Below are 19613 nucleotides of genomic sequence, written 5' to 3'. Positions count from 1 at the left end.
TGCTCTGCAGGAAACCTTGCTGCCTTCTGCTGGCTTGCAGTAAAACCCTGGGAATTATCAGCACTTCATTTTGCTCTCTCCCACTTTATGGAATGTGTGAGACTCACTTCTTTGACTCGGGACTGGGCACCGGCGTGGGCAGGGAGCGGGAAGGTGGCAGTGTGGGGAGAGGTCTGTGCTTCACATGGCGGCCAGGAGCACCCTCTGCCACCGGGACGGTGTCCATCATGGTGTTCCCATACGAGTTGAAACGGGGGTGCTGGGAAGCTGGTTCAGGCCTGGGAAAAGCAGTTGGCATGGTCATAATCAGGCAGGAAACGGGAAATGGTGTTGAGAGGTAACAAACAGGAAGCGCCGATGGCGGCCGAGCGCGGCCCAGCGCGGGCTCCGAGGGAAGGAGAGCGCGGCTCCCTCAGCTGTGAGGGAGGCGGCGGAGCAGCGTCTGCTCTGCACGGTCCTCGCCGTGCCCAGGGGCTGTTTATCCTTAGCAGCTACTTAAACAATCAGAGCAAAACGGTGAAGGCTTGTTAACACTTCCGCAGCCATGAGGAGGCTGAAGGATACGAGCGAGCCCTTCCAATATCCTTCTAAGCCGCGTTAGCAGCAACAATTCCACCTCGTACTTCAGGAGAGAGAAGCGGCCAGCCATGGAAACAGAGACCTCCTTAAGGGCATGTAGGGGTTAAGTGTCTGCGTCCCACTCCCTTCAGAGAAGCACTGCCTGCTCCTCAAATTCATGTTTTAGGATGCCTCTTGCGCAGCTCAAACCATCTTAAAAGCAGTTGTCAGGTTTCAGTTATTGACATTGACTCTTCCAAGCATCATCCTTCCCCCCCGTTATTTCAGATGCCTCTCCAGGAGCAAGCACTGGAAGGCTCTACCTTTCTCCGTGACCCCTAGCTAAGTCACACGGTTGGCTTAAACGAGACGCTTCACGCTTGGATGGCTGCAGTGAGGTGAGATGAATCTGCATCTGCTGGAGATGACTGAGAGCAGATTGTGCAGCAACTGCCAAAAAAGGCAAGGAAATTCTTCCTCCTCATGTTGGAAAAATGTGCATCTGATGCAAGGGTTCCTTAACACATTACCGTCTCCATGAAAAAAGGAGATTTTTGGAATTATAAGCAGACGGGTATTTCTACCTCTTCCTAGGATGTAAGTGAACTCTATCTCCAGAAACCTGGACAGGCATTGTGAATTGTAGCTAGAGTTTTGAAAAACTTCAAAAACCTCCTCCTAAGCAACTTATGACAAACATAAATACCATTAAAAGCATGGAAATCAATATAATCTTCATGAAAGGAGAGGGTTGGGAGGAAGAAAAGAGCCTCTGTACTATAAGGAGGCATGAGAGGATGAGAAACTATTGATGAAGAAACTAACACCAGGACCTGGTGGCCTGAATTGAAAGAGCGGATTAGAACAGGGGCATTTCTTTTTTAATTACCATGCTTTTATCTCATGTGGATTTTTACCCCCCAGATACATGTTGTTCAAATTGTCTTTTGTTTTTTTGTTGACAATCTTCCAGAGAACAAATGAGTTTATGATCAAGAACAAAATGCTTTGGCAACACTACAGCATTTTCTGCCAAAGCATAAAATGTAAGGCAAATATTAAACAGTGTTAATAGAGAAGTACTTTCAAATGCACAGTGATTCGTATCTGCACCAGGAATTTCAGCCCTCCTCACAAACCTCCATGGGAGCCATGTGCCCCAGTACAGGGATCATCAGAGCTCTTGCATGATGCCAGGAATGGCCAAATCCTGTTCTGACTGGTGAAGGCCTCTCCAGCTATAAACCTAACTCTCAGCAGATCTGTTTGGATGTTAAATACAACTTAGTTCAATTTCATTTATAAAAACACACATGGTGTCTCTGTGACCTTCTAGACAGTTAGTTAAAAATATAATCACCATCACCAAACAGCCTCTCCTCAAACTGCATGATTTCCTCCATTAAATGTGTATTTGCAAAACATGATTATGAGCAAGGTGCTCCTTTTGAACCTTGGGACTCTCCCTGGGGATGACCTGATCTTCATGCTGAGCAGCTGGCAGGGTGAGTTGGCTGCAGGGATGGATGGAGTCTGAGCACTGTCTCCAGTTTGGCTGGCAAGAGGAAAGACAGAATGCTTCCAGAGGAAATGAAGAAGGATTAAGCTCTTCCATGGTGGTTGTATACTATGCTGCTATCTCTGTGAGAGGCAAGGCCATCACTATTTTACAGTCTGTGGAAGAGATAAGGTAGTCACGGGATCATCTGTGTTATGCAGGTCACACAACACCCAGGGCTATGTAACCCCCAGGTGTACACCCCTCTTGGTGCCTTAGCTGTGGGTGTCCCTTCTCACATGACATGTCAGCCAGAAGTGACCCAGTCAGAGGGGAGGATGGAGAGATGGAGACTTGGGCAGCAGGAGTTATTTTCCAGTCCATTCCATGCCCTGGACTTTTAAACTTGACCAACTCTTCCTGTCCAGGGGAGCACTCCTGCAGTGTGGGGAGCTGCACAGAGCCTGTCGCCACCGAGTTCCTCAGGGACATGTGTGGAGTGCTGCTGGAAGGCAGTGAAGACCTCTGGGTGGCAGTGACTGCTGGGTGAGCTGTGTAAGCAGATCAGTGGTGTGTCTCTTTCCCTTTTCGTTTCCTGAGAGGTGAAAAGCTCTTTGGAGGGGACAGCTGATGTATCTGAGAATGGAGCACCTCTGGGAAGCTAGCTGATGGTGTGTCATCAAGATCTAAAAGGGAGGAAACAAGGGTACATTCCACAAAGTACAAAGGTCCTTGGAATCAAGTGCTGTGAGTGGAACAATTGCATTGGCGTCTGAAGTGATTGCTGTGTACACAATCAATTACCTGATGGACAAGAGTTCCATCCTAACCCTGCAGCATGACAGACCACTATGCTGCAGAAATATGCCCCAGAACTGTACAGGGGCAGAGAAGCAAGGATGGCAATGGTAACATAGAGCAAAGACAGGAGAAAGGGTAGCTTTATGCTGCTGGGTCACACCATTTCCCAGAGAAAGTCTGAGAGTAGGATGGTTTAGAGCAGATGGAAGAGTGATCAAGGAGAAATCTTACTGCTTTGGGCGTCACTGGCCCACCTGACAGCTCTGGGAGCTGAGCTGGAAAAACTTAAAAAGAAAGAGCAGGACTTAGGGAGGGAGAGGCACAATGAGGGCAGGGAATCTTGATGAAGAGGGTGTAAAATTGAAGTTGTGAAAACAATGAAGTGTGGCAGAGGGTCACTGAGTGATGTCAGTTCTCCACAACTGGAGTTTGGATCGAGAGCAAAATGTGCGGGGAGTGTCATATTTGCTGCGTAAAAGCAATGTGTATTTATGGGTCAGGTATGGGAGATAAGGGAATGACAGGCAAACACAGATAGGTAACTGTCGTTTAGGCTGCTGGAGTGAGGGTTTGTTAGTGACCTATGGTGCCTTTCTCATTTTAGCATAAATTAATGAAAGGAAAGACTGAGGAGTAAAGAAAATACCTGATATGCAGTTTTCCAGAGATTGTTTCATCTGTTGAACTAGATGGCTGCAATTGCACAATAACTAATTTCCTCTTCCTCAGCAGCTCTTTCAAGGCTGAAAGCTGTTGCTGGTCAAGTCTTGTGCATGTCCTGTATCAACCCCAAGTTCTACAAGCACCCCTCACCTACACTAATTTAAGTAAACTCTGTGTCCTGTGCTGTGTCTTGCTGCATGTTGTCTCAGCACCAGTGGGTGCTATAGCGACGGGTATATCCCAGCATCTGTCTCCCTTCAGCAGCGGAGTCGTCAAAGAGGAGAGTGATGTAGGGCCGGAGCTGACCATGAAACAACTCAGGGGAGGCACTGCCCGCAGCAGTACCTCTCACTCATTCCAGCTCCAAAATTACTTAGACTGCAGTGCTCTGCATGGCTGTGGAATAGTTTTTAACAGGTGCTAATACAAGGAAACATGCAAGAGTTTCTCAGAAGCAGAGTCCATTCTTAATATTGTTGTTTTGTCACATGGCTTTCAAGTGAATTTGTGAAGTCTTTTAAAACTGAATGCCAAGTTTAGCTGCAGTCCTTGAGCCAAATCCATAATCTTACCATAGTTACTGCAAATTATGCTGAAATCAATAAATTGTACAGTTTGGTCTGAGAAGTTTATAAGCTTGTCAAGAGCTTGTTAAGAGAAAAGGCACTGCTTATCACAATATTTTGGTCCTGACATGGTCTGTGGTCCTCAAGAGGAATCTGTGAAACTGAGGTTGAGGAGTCTTTACAGCCAGAAGGATCTCATCTCCTCCTGATGAATTCCCACACTGTAGCTCAGAGATGTACTCACCTGGGGGGGGGACCAGGCTGCTGAGCAGGCAGATCACAGTGGCCCTCGGTGAGGAAGGTTTTGGCCAAAGATGTTGGTTAAATCCAGGTCATATTATGTGTTCAGCTAACTTTCTTGTGGTTTCTTTGGCAAGGACTTGGGGATGTGCACACGTGCAGGGATTCACATATGCTTTCCATGTCCCCCTGTGTGGAAGCAGGCATTGCTCCTGTTTTTCCTGTGTAGGATCTGTGATCTATTCCGGTAGCTGCATCGTGCAGTGCTGCCTCCAGTAAATATTCACAGATTTCCTTGTAAGATGATGCTATTTTTTTTTTCCTCTCTCCTGTGTGGATACACAAAGGCATGTGTTGTACCTGCTTTACCCCATGGGATCTACATAATCAGGTCCACAGGTTTTAATGGATTTCAACTCCTTTCTGTCTAGGGGTACAGTTTCCTGTCATGTTTTGAGCAGGAAGAGCTGAGTCTTTTTTGGTCTTAGCATTCCTGCTTGCCTAGGCATTGGGAAGAGTTCTCTGTCTATTTTCCTGTTTGATTTTTGTGTGTGTTTTGTTTTAAGCAGGACAGAGTGCATGTGTGTATGTAATCCATGTGCTCAATTAAGAGAGGCATCTGTTGGGTTTATTTCACATTGCCGAGGAAGGACTGCAAGCAGGGAGCATCTGCTCAGCTTTTTGTCAATGGCTTGTTTTTCATAATTTGCTCTACAGGGTGAATGTTTGGGGAGGGGGAGGTGGCTTTTTATTTCTGAGTTTCATCTTAAATTTATTTTTATGGTAGCTGGGGAAATTGGCTGGGATTTGAAAGTTAATTTTGCTGTGAAAAGGTCTAAAGAGGGAGAAACAAAACCATCCAAAGTAAACAGTATTTATGTAACCCTAATAATACACTCAGAAGGACCCTTATAAATCGTTATTTGCAGTATTTTAATGACTTATTTTTAATGAAGTAAAAAGAATTTGTTATGGTGCTTTTTAAATGTCACTGGGGTTTTTAATTTTTTATTTTTTGAAAAAAATTAGCAAATTTTGCTTAGATTTTATTTTGGGGAAAGATAGGAAAGGTATCCAATATTCAGATGATTTTTTGGCAACAACAGCAAAACCCTTGATTTTAAAATAGACAGCAGTAGTTTCCTGTTCTTATAGTTTTGCTTTTGTGCACTCAGATCTTGGCTGTATTGCACCTAGCTGATTTAGTGAGAGACTTAATTGCCTGTAAATGTATGTGCTTCAAAGGCTACTAAACCTGCTGAGAGTGTTTATACAAGTGTGCTTTTTACACTTTTTTTTGGTGGAAATGTCCTCCAAAGGGCTGTAGAGGATAACGACTTTGTGATGCCCCGGGAGGACACAGCTGCTGATGTAGTGTGGGCAACTCGGGAGGAGAAAGCCTGAAACTCCCCCTAATCCCACAAGTGAAAGACAAATCTTACCCTTTGCAATCAAACAAACAAGGATACAATCTTACATGTGTAGGTGCAGAGGCTGTGCCAGAGTAACCTGCGGACTAGCTTTGGATCTTATTAAAAGTGTTTAAAGAAAGAGGATTAAAAAAGATGGTAATAGTGTTTTGTTCTGTAAGTGAACCCCAAGACAACACATTTATTATGCCACTTTGAAATGGTATTAAATCTGCATCTTTTGTGTCATGAGTTGTCAGGGGAGAGGAAGAGTGAAGCATTATTAAAAATAACTTTCCTGACAGTTCAGTCCCACACATAGCAAGAGAATGTGTGTATATATATATATACACCTCTGTGTATACATGTAATTTAAATATTATCTATCACAATGTAAATATGTGTAACATTTCAAAATGTCAGATGAATGCCACTCAGCTGAACAACTTTGTTGAAATGTGTTAACATGAAAACATTTTTTTATAAAAAGCAGCTGACATCAGTTGGTGTGCAAAATGTAAAGGCGGGGACCAGGCAGGCGAGGTTACTTCTGGGGGGCTTTGCTAACTTTGGCTGTCACAGAGTAACGTGTAAAAGGACAAACCACAACAAACTTTGTAGTAGCAGGAAAGTATTTTCATTGCTCGAAAAAAAAAATAAAATTCAAACTTTGTCATCACATTAAAAACATTACATGAGAAGTAATAAACATATTTACACTTCTGTTTTGATTATAAATATACATTATATACAAAATAATGTTATAAAACGTAGAAAGTTCAGTGCTTCTGATTTTTTTTAAATTACTGAAATACTAGTCTTCAAAATAAACTACAAACAGACAAACTAAAACCCATATTATTGATTTCTGAAGGTCATCTTCAAAATGGTCCTACGTGGTCAGAGCAGAAAGTCAGTAGTGGACAATATGAAGGGGTTTTGTCTGCACAGTTCAAGGGAGTAGATGGGCTAGTCCAACAGGCTTTACAAGGGCAGGAATATCTCTGTCAGAGAGACAGCACAGTCCGGGTTTCCTCGAAGAGATCTTGTTTCTCCCTCCTCATTCTGCCCCTTGCCCTGGTCTCATTCATGAGTGTCACGGCACTTTCCACTGGGCTGTCTGGTATTATTGCTGTAAATATGTATAGAAGAAAGGAGCCTCTGCCCGCCTCTGGCTGCCAGCGACAGACACAGCGAATTTTCCATGTAGCACTGGGTGAGTATGAAAGAAACAGGACGAGCCTAAAGCCTTCTAACTTTAATCTCCACCTGTCTAGGCAGAGGAGAGTGAGTGAGTGCTTCACTACTGGGCATTTAGAATCGGGATGAAGAACAAGAGTTGCAGTTTTGTAATCAGATAGAGAAATGGAGGGGTGAGTAAGTGGGTTGTGTCACACTGCTGCTGCTTCTTCAGAAAGTAACAGCTGCAATTTTGAGACTATTTGCAGTAAAAGGTGGCACCTAATTCAGAAACACTACATAGACCCCTGAATTTGTGTCAAAATAAGGCAGGGGAAAGAGAATGAGGAAGGAGAAGAAAAGAAGTAATGTCTATTCACAATCACTGGTAGTGCAAAGGGCATGAAAACAGCTGAGACAGCTCAGCACATAAAGGTTCTAGGAGCTGATTCATTTTAAACGCATTTGTAAGGCCTTATATAGAGCTGGGATCACCTCCTCACTATCAATAGGGACGAGGCAGTACACATTCCTTATCACAGCTTCCACAAAAATCATGTTCCACATCATGGCTTGAGTCAATCAGTTCTCCAGAGCATCACCAAATGAGCTGACATGTAAATTGGGTTTTCTTCTTTCCTCCTCCTCTCACCCCTTACACAGTCTCCAGTACATGCAGCAGGAGAGAGGAGATGCAAATGGATGTTTAGCAGGAAGTATCAACTACCTCTGCCCAGTACTGTTCAGGTAACTGCAAAAAGAGCAGTCAAGTTTCTGTTTGGGCTTGTAAGATTCTCTTGACACATTATAGGCACTTTTAAACCCAGAAAAAATTGAGACCTCATTTATACTGTATCCATTATCTGCATAGCAATGTGTCTTGCTTCGCACCTTCCATGGCAACATCTGTGACAGTTATGTGCCTCCTTATCTACCAGCACCTCCCATAACCAGAGTTCTGGAAAGACAGGGGTCTGTCCATGAGGAACTGGCCTCAGCATCTTTTAAAACACCAACATTTTTAACCTCTCTCTTCCCTCTGCCTCCCCTTTTCAATAGGAAATGAGATTTCTGGTATCAAACTTCAAACAAGGGCAGTAAGAACAAAAAGGTGTATTGCATCTTTCAGTAAATTCACAGTCTGTCCAGTTCACTCAGTTCCATCCTCCGCCTGAGAGCAGCAAGTTGCATGTAATTAAAAACAGTCCAATCCAGTTCTGAATTGTAAACAATGCAGCAGGAACGTCCATCTACTGGCATCATCAAATCTGAGGTGCAAATGGTCTGATCTTCAGTCTTATACCTGTCAGGATATAAAATAACACCAGGAATGAGAAGGAATCACAGAATACAGAGTAGTGCAGAACTAAAAACTATAATTCAGCTATATCAAACCAAAGCATTTTAAGCCAAACATTACTGAAGTTTAACTCTCAGTGTTTAATGTTTTCAGTTGGGTCCAGAGGCAAAGAATCACAGGCAAAAAAAAAAAAAAAAAAGGTCATCTGTGTGATAAGTGGCCTGAGGGGGAGAATGCTTACAAACCTGGGTGCGTAACATTAGGGATCTGTAAAAAAAGTAAATGGTATAGTTAAATAGCTTGTGTTTAGAAGCATTAAGCCTGAATGGTGTGCAGAAAGATTCTGTGGGTTGTCATTCTGAAAGCAGAAACATTTCTGGAGATGCCTGATGTAAATTTGGGAGCCTAGTTTTGGTCAGCAAGATCTTTGAAGATACAGTATTTAGGTCACCTAATGGGAATGAAGCGTCTAGCTGTCATTTGTATCTCTGAATCCTTTCACTTAGTCTTAAACTTTTAATATTGTTGGTTGACTTGTGTTCCAGCTTGCTTTCAAGGGGAAATTTGATATCCACCTTGGAACGGGAGACTGAATCCTGCAGATCTGACTTCACAGATCACTGCTGTATGGCACAGCAAGCTTCTCTTTCCTACAGGCTGAAATTAGTCCTAAAGATCACTACACCGAAGAAGGCAGGTATTTGATAAAGTCAAATTGCCTTTAACTTCCACTGAGACTTTTTCCAAAAGGCTGGTAGTTCTTCAGAACTATTTGGTTCCTCAATATCTGCTTTTCAAAGTCTTTGAAGTTCAGTATTGGGCCTTTCCTTTTTTTGTGTATCCAACTTTTCAACGTAACATAAAAATTGAGATGTTTTTATCAGTAACAACATTAACTTCTGCTAGAGAGTATTGAGCTGGAGCTTAAATGCTAAGAGGTTGAAATTACCTTATAACAGACTTCCTAAATGGCTGTTATGCCTATCCACTAACACATCCTGCTACCTTCCATCTTCAGCTAGAAATCTATAGCTTTGCCTGCTTCCACAGAACAAAGATTATCCATTGTAGTCACAGGAAAAAACATGGCTTTACATCAATGGGCCTAAGAACGATTATTATGTCCATTTTTTTCTGACCACCTATTTAAGAGGAAATAATCCTACAATGTGCTGAATTTTTATGGGCTGATGTTCCATGTTTTCATCTACCACTGACTTATCTATGCCCAAAACCTCTGGTTTAATAAAGTCAGAGCTGCTTATTTTTTTATTTTCCCCACTACATGTTCTGTGTGGGCCACAGAAGAGGAGAGGAAAATGCTGGAAGTATCATGATCCCTGGAAATAAAGGAACCTTTTCAAATACAATACTAAAGGATAATTTACCCTTTTACCTTGTGAAGTTATGCCTGTCCACCTCTGCACTTACTTACCTCTGTGGCTATGATGCACTCATTCCGTTCTTCTGTTATCACAAAGACGGACTGGTACATTGAATCCCTCGGAGAGCATATCGCTGATATTCTGCATTCTGGCTTTTCACTAGAGAAAAAAAGAACATTAGCTGATTACTGACAAGCCTGACTCTCAAAATCTACCATGAATATGGAGCGGTGGAACGAGATAGCCATGAAGGTGTGGAAGGGAAGTGCATGGGATCAAGTTTCTCATGTTCTGTGTCTGTTGGGGTATTATCCTAGAGAAGTGGAAATAAGGAACAATGAGAGTCTTCCTATGTTCCTGCCATGTCCAACCTAACAGTGGGTTCCTCAGAGCCCTCGGTCGAACAACCACATGCAGATCCCAGACAAGACCTTCAGCATGTGAATCAGAAGACTGATAAGCCACTGAACACCTGCCCTTTTCTCCTTTTGAAAAAGAGTAATTGTTTTCACTCCATCATTCTTCTCAGTAAGCAAATCATCTTGCCTTCTTACAAAGTGAGATGCTTCTTTTTAATCACTGTATACCTTTACATTATGTCATTCCTCCAAGATCTACTGAGGAAGGAAAGATACTTCTTCCTTTCACCACTGGCCTAGCCACTCCAGGTTCCTTCACAGTATCCATACCAGCAGCACCCTGCACCACCACTCAAATTAATTGACTTAGCTAAGGATAGCACTTGGTTGTGACACGCATACTCCAGTATGAAGATTCCTGGCTTTGATCTGGTTTGTTTTGTATATTACCTGCTTCTAGACTGGTATGAAGATGAGTGGCTTTAAGACTATATTAAAAACTGCATTCTCACCTGTGTAGTCGGAGGGGAGACTTCTCTCCTAAACACTTTTCACTTTTGTAATATTTATCTTCCGGTGTCCCTCTACTTGTCAGATCTTTTACCAGATTGTAGTCCAGTTTATGGTTCTTGGGTTTGTAGTTTGATTTCTCCAGCCCACAGTCCACTTCAAGGTCTTTATTTTTATTGGTGTTTTTCAGCTGGGAAGCTGGAATGAGATTGTCCTTCTGGAAGTCAGACAGGTTGTTCATTGTCTCCAACTCCTGCTCTGGGTGCATCCTCATCTGCCTGATGACCATTGCTATCATGCAGAACAGTATGAGCAAAGCCACCAGCCCCACGCCCATGGATATAGCAATCCAGGGGACTGGTTTAGGAGGAAGTGTAATGGGCACTGAATAAACTGGCAATTCACAGCGGTTGCCCATGAAGCCAGAAGGACAGTAGCAAACAAAGTTGGCACTATAAAGTCCACTGTAGCATGTGCCTCCATTCTCACATGGCCCAGAAGCACATTCATCTCTGGTTTTGATGTCACAGTTCCTGCCACTGTAGCCTGGCATGCATGTGCAGGTGTAATCGTTGATTAGATCATGACAAGTTCCCCCATTGGAACATGGTTTTCTGGCACATTCATCGATGTTTATCTCACATTTCTGACCAGAGAAACCAGCCCGACAGCGGCACATACGAATCTGCCCAAGGTAAAAGCAACTACCATCTGAGGGGAAAAAAGTGAAATAAAAATTAGTTTGCAATGCACTTCACTCAGAAACTTAAACCCTTCTCTGGTCAGCATGTTATACTACCTCAAGGAGAGAGAGGTTTTTTAAAAAACAACCGCACATCTAAAAGTTCATTCCGCTTTGCCTAATTGTATCACCGCGCCTTAAAATTATGCCCCTTCTAAATATGTAATAGAGTTAATTTAATTTAATTCCACCATCTTCCCCACTATATGATAAACCTCATGCATTGTTTTGCTGCATAGAAAATGGCAGTGCAAGTTCCACCCCAGCAAGAGACTAAAATTAGGGTGGATGTGGAATACAGCGGGGGAGAGGGACTAATGTTCTAGAGGAAGAGTAGAGGTCAGATTGGATTTCTATCACTTCTGCACTGAAAAGCACAAATGAGTCAGGGTCATGAGATTTTTTTATAAAAAGACTCACCATTTGCACACGGGTTGCTTGTGCACCTGTCTACTTTTTTTTCACAGTTAGACCCTGTGAAGCCAAAAGGGCAAACGCAAGTGTAGCTGGCCCCTTGATCCTTTTCCAAGCACGTGCCACCGTTGAAGCACGGAGAATCTATACATGTCAGAGCGCTGTGCTCACAGTGAGTGCCATAGTAGCCAGGGGGGCACAGGCAGTGATAACCGTTCTCCATATCCTGCAAAACACAACATTAGGCCACTGTTATTTAATGGAAAGAAATGATAGCTCCCTGCATGCTTAGTTCTGGTCAGCAGCAAGCACTGTTCAGTCTCCTTTCATCCACAGATGTGCCAAACGCGACTTCAGGAGAGTAAACAACTGCAGCTTAGACTGTGAGGGACAGAGCTGTGGATCAGCCATACTCAGCGTTACAGGAGTAATCGTGGAGCTACACACGCAGAGCAGATGAAGTTGTAGGGAGCACACAGGCAGCTACACAAAAGCATTGCTAACACCACTACTGTCTAATGGCATCCAGAGGTCTGCCCAGACGTCTTCCCAGAGCAGGGTGTATGTGTTGACTCACAGCTGTGGTCAGGCCATTTATCCTCAATGTGAAAGCCCTTTTTTATTTCACAAGGATTTAAGTTGCTTTGGCTTGTGTAAGTCCCACCACCTGAATCACAACAAACTGTTTCTTCTTTCCAAGGGCTATATGTCCAAGGCCTTGGGGGAAGGGAGGTAGGGTCTTATGCTCTCATCTAAAAATTGCATTGGCTTTAATCTAAACATGCATCAGATTACATTTGATATCTATAATCAATCAGCCTTTACCAATCCATCGTTGGTAAGAATCCATCATTAGGTGGATCCAAAAACAGGCTGAAACACTAAACTACGAGAATCCAAAAGTGTGGAATTCTGTTTCACAGAATGTTTCACCTGATTGCCCCCATATTGTTTGACACTATCTTCTCACTTTCTATAGCAGAAAGCAAAGTTTTCTTTTATTTGCTATTAAAATACATATTTAGTGCATTTCTGTATGAACGGTGGTTTGAGAAGCTTATTTTTAACAGATCTGTTCCCTCATCAACCCTGGATCTTGCCAAGCTCTCATAATGGCTGCCACAGAAACCCAAGGATCAGTTGACCAGTTCTAATCTAGATGATACATCTCCTCCTGTAACAGACTTCCTCCCCTGACACCTCTCGGAAAGGGTTCAGTATGATAGTTGTGAGCGTCAGTAATGAACCCGCGTCCTATCGAATTCCCATTATGTTGTTACAGAACCATTGCTGGAAAGGTACACCGGGGCTTGCTGCACACAAAGGCTTTGCATTTAAAATGCTCCTACCGTGCAACTGCCACCATTCCTACAGGGATTGCTGTCGCACTCGCTGATCTCGTGTTCGCAGTCGACGCCGGTGAAGCCGGGTTTGCACGCACACGTGTAGCTGCCCTGGCCAGTGTTCATGCAAGTTGCTCCATTTTTGCATGGCCTGTGGTGAGTGCAGTAGTTCAGATCTGCAAAGATACCAGGAGTTAGGAAAACACGTCTTTCATGGCTGGGAAATTATACATACAGAAAGGCTGTAGTCAAGAAAAAAGACAGAATTTCCAATGAAGCATTTCATTTTGGTATTGATGGGAATACTGGAGATTGATATCTGGGTTATTATCAGTAATAATCAGATTACCATCTATCATTTGAGCTCTGAATTTTGAAAGAGCTGGCAAAAATATAACTTTCTTAGTATTTTGGTATATTCTCCCTTTTTTGTGGTTATACAACTGTTAGATGGAATGGGATTTAGGTACCACACTCAAAAATGTACTTCATAAGCATGTGTTCTGCAAAACACACACCACAGCACTATGGCCACTTCACGTACAGCATGTTACACACTAAAAGAGTGAGCCCCATCCTAAAAAGGTGTGCTTTGAGGCACATTCTAGAAAGGGTGGAAAAACAAAAGATGTTTTGGCTTTGAGATTTAAACAAGCACTAGAAATCTTTTATTGTTTATTTGCTCTTTTGTTATGGATGTTAGTAGATTAAACTGTCAAATGCCCTGCCAAGCTTGACTTTTTTTTTTTTTTTTCCTTCAAATTTGAGACAGAGGTTAAGCATAAGCTATAGAGTAATTTGAATGCAACTGATTAATAGATAACTATAAGCAGAAAAAAAAATCTGCAGCTTTACTTTTCCTGCTTAATTCAGCCTTCACCATCTTAATCCTATAACTGTCCTGGAAACACTTAGCCTGCTTTGAGCACTTAATGATCTCAGTGCCAGCAGTGCATATATGGCCTTGAGGACATGACTGCTCAGCTGGCTACGGTTCAGTGATTCAGTGGGTTGAATAGGTGGAAGTGGTCTGGTGTACCTTAAAATGGAACCTGTACTTTTCATTCTTGCTTACATGATTTTTCTCTCATGCTCCAGACTTAACACATGAGTTAACTTCCTTGTATGCAAAATAAGGAAGGCCCAAATTATGGTGTTTACTGCTGCTGGAAACTATTTAGTAAACTCTTATACTTGTACAAGGAATAAGTTAAACTTAGCTCGAGCAGGCAGAAAACTTGTCTGTTCAACACTCATTGAGATTGTTAGGTCTTTCTCCAAGAGAAACTTCTTTTGCAAGAGAAAAACTGCAGCTACCTAAAAGGTTTCCTTGTTTTCAAACAAAATTACTACAAGAACTAGTATGCAAGGCTGCAGTGCTACAAACTGATGCCTGTGAAGATGTACCTTGGGGAAGTTTAATTCCCATTCCAGTGGGTCAGGTTCCTTAGTGCAGTACTAAGGAGTACCCAACCTAGAGCTGTAAGTGCAAGCTTCAAAACTAACCTTGATCACAGAAGAGGCCACCCCATCCTTCATCACATATGCACTGCCATTGTGTTTTACAAGTCCCATGGCGGCAGCCTATATGGGGAATGCATTCATCACAGTAGCGGCCTTGCCAACCAGGACGGCAGCTAAAAGAAAAGTCCAATTAAAACATTAATGATATGGAGAAGAGTTTAAGTTTCTATTACAAGGTGACATTTTAACTGATGTTCAGACTGCATTTGCCATCTACTCACATGCACTCTCCAGGCTTGTTGCAATATCCATTCTGTTCGGTACATCCAGCCAGACAGATGGCTGTGAAGAGAACATAAAAAAGCATAAATGTTTAGGTAAATACACATGGTGCTACAGAATACACTTTTAAAGGATAAAAAGCTTTTAAAAAACACTTTATAAAGAATTTTACACTTTCAAAGCTTTGTTTTAAAACTTCTTTGTACGGGGAGTTCTGGAACAGGAGGAAGTGAACAGGGAGAGCCAACACTTGACAAGTTGGCCTTTAGTTTTTCTGTTTATGCAACAAGCATGAACTCTTGCAACTCTTGCTAGAAAAGCAGCAAGAGAAAGAGGCTTTGGCTTGTGCTAATGAAAGGCTGAAAAAACCCAAAGATACCCTGAGCTCAGAGTAAAGGTTCCCATTACTACACTGCAACACCCGTCTCATGTCCTCTGGCTGCAGGAATGGTTGGTGGCGGACTTCCTGCGAGCATGCTGCTACCCTTTTACCTTGCAACAGCTACTTCTTTTCGGGGCCATCAGCCAAGGTCCCTTTCCTGCCAGCTCGCTCTTTGCTGCTAAGCCGCGCATAGGTGCAGCACGGCGTTGGGTGGTTGCAGCCAAAGGGGCCAAAGTCCTCAGCCGGCAACTTTGCCTCTCCAGACAGGGAGTGGAGAGGTCGGCATGAAAACACGGCCCGGGCCCCGGGAGGCCTCCGTGAGCTTTAGAGCCGCGGCCGACGCCCGCGGCGCTGCCCCCCCCACGCCCGGCTGTCCCCGGCACTCACGCTCGGTGCAGTACTCGCCGGCCCAGCCGGGCAGGCAGGCCAGGCTCCCGTCCGCCGCGCACACGTAGTGCCCGAAGCGGTCGTCGCGGCGCTTGCAGAGGCGGGAGCAGCTCTCGCCGTAGTAGTTCTCGCTGCAGACCACGCGGTAGGAGTAGCGCAGCTTGGTCAGCGGGCCCTGATGCACGTCCTGCGACCAGTCCTCGCCCACCGACAGCGACCGCTGGATCGACATCTGGCTGATGAGCCACTCCTGCGGGGGCGGCCGGGAGCCTGCGGGACAACGGGCGCGGGTCAGCGGCTCCGAGCCCGCCGCGTCCCGCCCCGCCGGGCCAGCGGAGCGGGATACCCCGCACGCACATGTGTACGCGTACATACGCACATACATACATACACATATATACACATACGCACAGGCACGCGTGTGGATGTTAATGTATGTAAGGGTACAGAAAGGTGGCCACCAGGGTGTGCGAACCCGGGCCAAAGGGACTCAGCCGAGGGGCCTGTGAAAGGAGAGCTGCTGTGAAATATCCTTTTCCTCTCCTCTCAGAAAAACATCCCAAAGCCATTATTCCTTTCCAAAGGGCGGAATTCGAGCAAGGTGTAAAATACAGGAAAAGGCGGACGGGGCTTGCTGGCAGGCTCCCGGCTTTCTCACCGCAGCCCGCCTCGCTTTCCCACGCCAAAAATAAACCGGAGGAAACGCAATTGTGTTGGAGATTAGGCCGGGGCAGAATCAAAGCGGCCCCTGATGGATATCGTTGGGGGACCGGCTCCTGATGGTGGGATAAAGCCGGCCCTGGAGTTATGGTATAAACAGCTGAGCCGGGGGGGCCGCTCGGCCCGGGGGGAGACGCGGGACGGGCCCGGGGGTGCTCCCGCCGCGCGGGCGCCCCCTGCCGGCGGCGCGCGCAGTATTCACCTTCCGGCAGGTAGTTGTCGGGCGCGTGCCAGGCCTGGATGATCAGGGAGAAGGTTCCCTGCGGGAGAGAAAGCAGCGTCAGCCCCGCACCCCAGCGCGCACGGCCGGACCGAGCCGAGCCGCGCCCCACCGCGCCACCGCACACCGGCCCTGCCCTGCCTTGCCCCGCGTTTGCGCTCTGTCCCCGCGGCTACACACTTCCCTCCTTCCCTCCCTCCCGCAGACCACGGATACACATCCCCACCTCCAAGCCCCCCAGCCACTTGCTTTATTTCTTTTGACAATATTAGTTAACCCAAGGGCTTCTGATCTAAATGAGCTTTCTCATTGCACTTTCCCCCCTTTTTTTTTTCTTCTTTTTTTTTTTTTAAAGGAAGTTCTGGAAATAAATCTAAAAGCAAAAGTAGTTTGTTTACATTGCAGGTTATCGCTAGCCCGCCGCGGCTAGCCAGCTCTTGCCACCCTCCTGCCCCACCACCAAAATCGGGTTTAAAGTAGAATCTCAATCTCACCGGCCACGTGAAGTTAAAGGGCAGCTTAATGGGGCTGTCAAATCTCTCTGTGTCCTTGATGCTGAAGGAGTTTATTCCCAGAACCGGGGTGATGATGCTGCCGAAAGTGCAGGAGCCCGGGGAAACCACCGCCTGAAAATGCTTCAAACAAACGCGAAAGAAGGTCCTGCAGTGGGGGGAGCAGGGCTTCCCGCTGGCCAGAGACGCGTGGCTATTCACGAATTCGTGTAGCTCCAGCTGGAAGACACCGGAGCCGGACACCCTCTGCACAAAGGGGAGACACACAAAATAGCCAAATCAGACCTTACCCGGCTTTGCCATGCAAACTTGCTTCCATCACCCACTTTACATTTCGCGAACCCCTTTTTTTTTTTTTTTTTTTTTTGCCTGTGCGATTACCTGCTGCAAAATCGTTAACAGAAACGTCAAGCCAAAGATGCGCAAGGCTGTCATCCTTGTGCTATTCGAGCTCCCAGTTCTTAGTGGGTTTAGTTTTCCTTCTGTATTCCTCAAATGGACCAAGCAAGCTCTTCTCGGTCGAGGGAGAAAAGAGAGGCGTCACGGCGATTCTCCGGGAGCAACCTGCTCTTCCAAATATTCCCCGAGCACCAGCAGAAATCGGAAGGTAAAATCCAGATGTCGATCCCTTCCCTTCTGGGAATTAATCCTGCAGCCAGCCGCCGACCTCTGATCGCTGTCGTCGCCTTTATAAACTCCAAAGCCGGGTGGGTTTGGTGAGAGACGCGGAGGGGAGTGCTTAGTGTGGAACCGCTCCTCCTTTAACCGGTGCTAAGAGCGCTCAGTAAATGGAAAACTTGCTTCGCTTCGAGCTGTTTATATAGTTGCCTCGCATCCTCACAAGCTCATTATGTAAACTGTCAGTCAGACTCACGGGCGATCCCTCCCCTTTTCCATCTTTCCTTTCTGGAAAAAAGAACCAAATGTTGCGGAGAGCCCTCATATCCCGAATTAATACCCTGCTGCCGCCGCCGCCGCCGCCGCTGCTGCCGCGCTGCCCGCCGAGGAGCCGAGCTGATTACGAACGAGCCGAGCATCTGTTGAGATATTTACGGCGCTCACACTGGGAGAGAGAGTTCCCTCGAAAATCAGACGCCTCTCCACAGGGCAGCTTTCTACGGCGGCCGAACAATAGAGGATGAAATGTTTCAAAAATACGCTTGTTAGTTAGTTAGTTAGTTTGTTCGTTCCCCATTGCCCTCCACCCCACAACTCCACGCGTGTGCCCCCTCTCCGGCGGTGTCCCGGGCGGCGGGACGGGGCGGCGCGGTGCCCCACAGCCGCGGGCAGAAGCTGCCCTGCCCGGCGGGGGCTGGCCCCGGCTAGAAACCAAAAGTAAAACGGTGTTTGCCCGGCAGGCGGGCACCCGGGGCGGCTCCCGGGGCGCAGCGCCCGGCTCTGGGGCGCTCGTGCCGCAGGCCCGGCCCCATTCCTGACCCCGGCTACCGGAGCACACCGAGGAAGGGGTGGTGATGGCAGGGGGCGCGGGCACGGCGGGGATCGACGGGCGCTCGGTCGCCCTTCCGAATTCGGTGGCGAACGAGCGCTCCTGCGAGGTGGCCGGGGTCCACAGCAGGGACGGAGCTGGGTTCTCCCCGGGTTGCCCCGGCTCCCAGAAACATGGGCGAAGGGAAAACTCGGGCGCCTGCAGGCCAGCGGGGCGGGAGCGGGGCCGCGGGCCGTGTCTGGCCGCCTGGCCGCGGCCGGGTTGCGGTCTGGCGTGTGCCATAAAGCCCTTGGCCTGATTGCAGCGTGCGCTTATTGTTGGGTCGCGTGTCCCTCATTAAAGCCAAGCACAGAGAAGGCCTTTCATGTGGCTTTTTATTTCAGCTTGTTAAATGGATGGGAGGCCGGAGTGGGGGAGGGAAGGAGGGAGAGAGGGAGGGAGGGAGAGATAAACCCTCAGCTGTATGGTAATGAGGTCTTGCCACCTTTCTGCCAGCGCCCGGCGCGCCAGGCTGCGGGCCTCCGCGGCGTGGGTCACCTGGGGAGCAACGCGGAGCGCTGAGAGCTGCCGCTCCCTTCCACCCCTCTCCTCTCCCAAAGGGTCTTTTCTCGCGGCGTTACTTCCCCACTCCGAGTTCTTTGGGTGGGGGGATAAAGAAAACCGGGGGTCTGGATCGTTTGGAGGCGAGGCATCATGGGGAGGGCACTCTCCAGCCAAACTTCCCAGGCCGTCGCGCTCCCTCGTACGTTTAAAGCGGCTGCTCTCCTTGGAGACCCGCTGTGGCCCAGGATGTGGTCAGGGTCCAGACGCCCGAGGTGTCACCGGGAGGGCCGGGGGAGGGGATAGGGAACAAGACACGGCTTCGTAGAGAAAGCGTGGGGGAGAGCCACAGGCACAGCCTCCGTGGATTGGGCAGAGGAGCAGGCTAGAAATCGGGGTCGCCACCAAAAGAGGATTAAAACTTCTCCCGGTCCCCACTGCGCCTGTGAAAGCCGAAGCCGGGAGGCACAGACTCTGGCAATGTCGGGGGACTGCACCCGAGGCCAGGCACCCTTGGCTTGGCTCCGTCCCGAGTAGCCCGGCTGTCTCCCGGGGTACGTGTTTGTGCGAACGGGAGCCGTGTCCGTGGTGGAGATAAACCGCGAGGCAGAGAGGCACAGGCGAGGAGCTCTTTTGTCTCGGCCTCGTAAACAAGTGGGAAGGAGGAATGTGTCGCCGCTGATGAACTCGGA

General features: G+C 46.8%; 1 protein-coding gene across 1 annotated transcript; it reads right to left on the bottom strand.

Moving 5' to 3' along the window:
* Window positions 1-6332: 6332 nt before the first annotated feature.
* Window positions 6333-18176, bottom strand: DLL4 (delta like canonical Notch ligand 4). The gene is made up of 11 exons (XM_009102070.4): window positions 17316-18176; window positions 16917-17180; window positions 16405-16462; window positions 15483-15752; window positions 14713-14773; window positions 14474-14604; window positions 12974-13143; window positions 11631-11850; window positions 10471-11179; window positions 9650-9758; window positions 6333-8217 (listed from the first exon to the last, which is right to left on the bottom strand). The coding sequence occupies exons 1-11, from the start codon at window positions 17367-17369 to the stop codon at window positions 8212-8214; spliced, it is 2052 nt and encodes a 683-aa protein (XP_009100318.1). The 5' UTR covers window positions 17370-18176; the 3' UTR covers window positions 6333-8211.
* Window positions 18177-19613: the final 1437 nt, after the last annotated feature.

Source organism: Serinus canaria, chromosome 5 (genome assembly GCF_022539315.1).
Source record: "Serinus canaria isolate serCan28SL12 chromosome 5, serCan2020, whole genome shotgun sequence".
Classification (NCBI taxonomy): domain Eukaryota; kingdom Metazoa; phylum Chordata; class Aves; order Passeriformes; family Fringillidae; genus Serinus; species Serinus canaria.
Note: the sequence above shows the minus strand (reverse complement) of the source record. Positions and strands in the feature narration are given on the sequence as shown.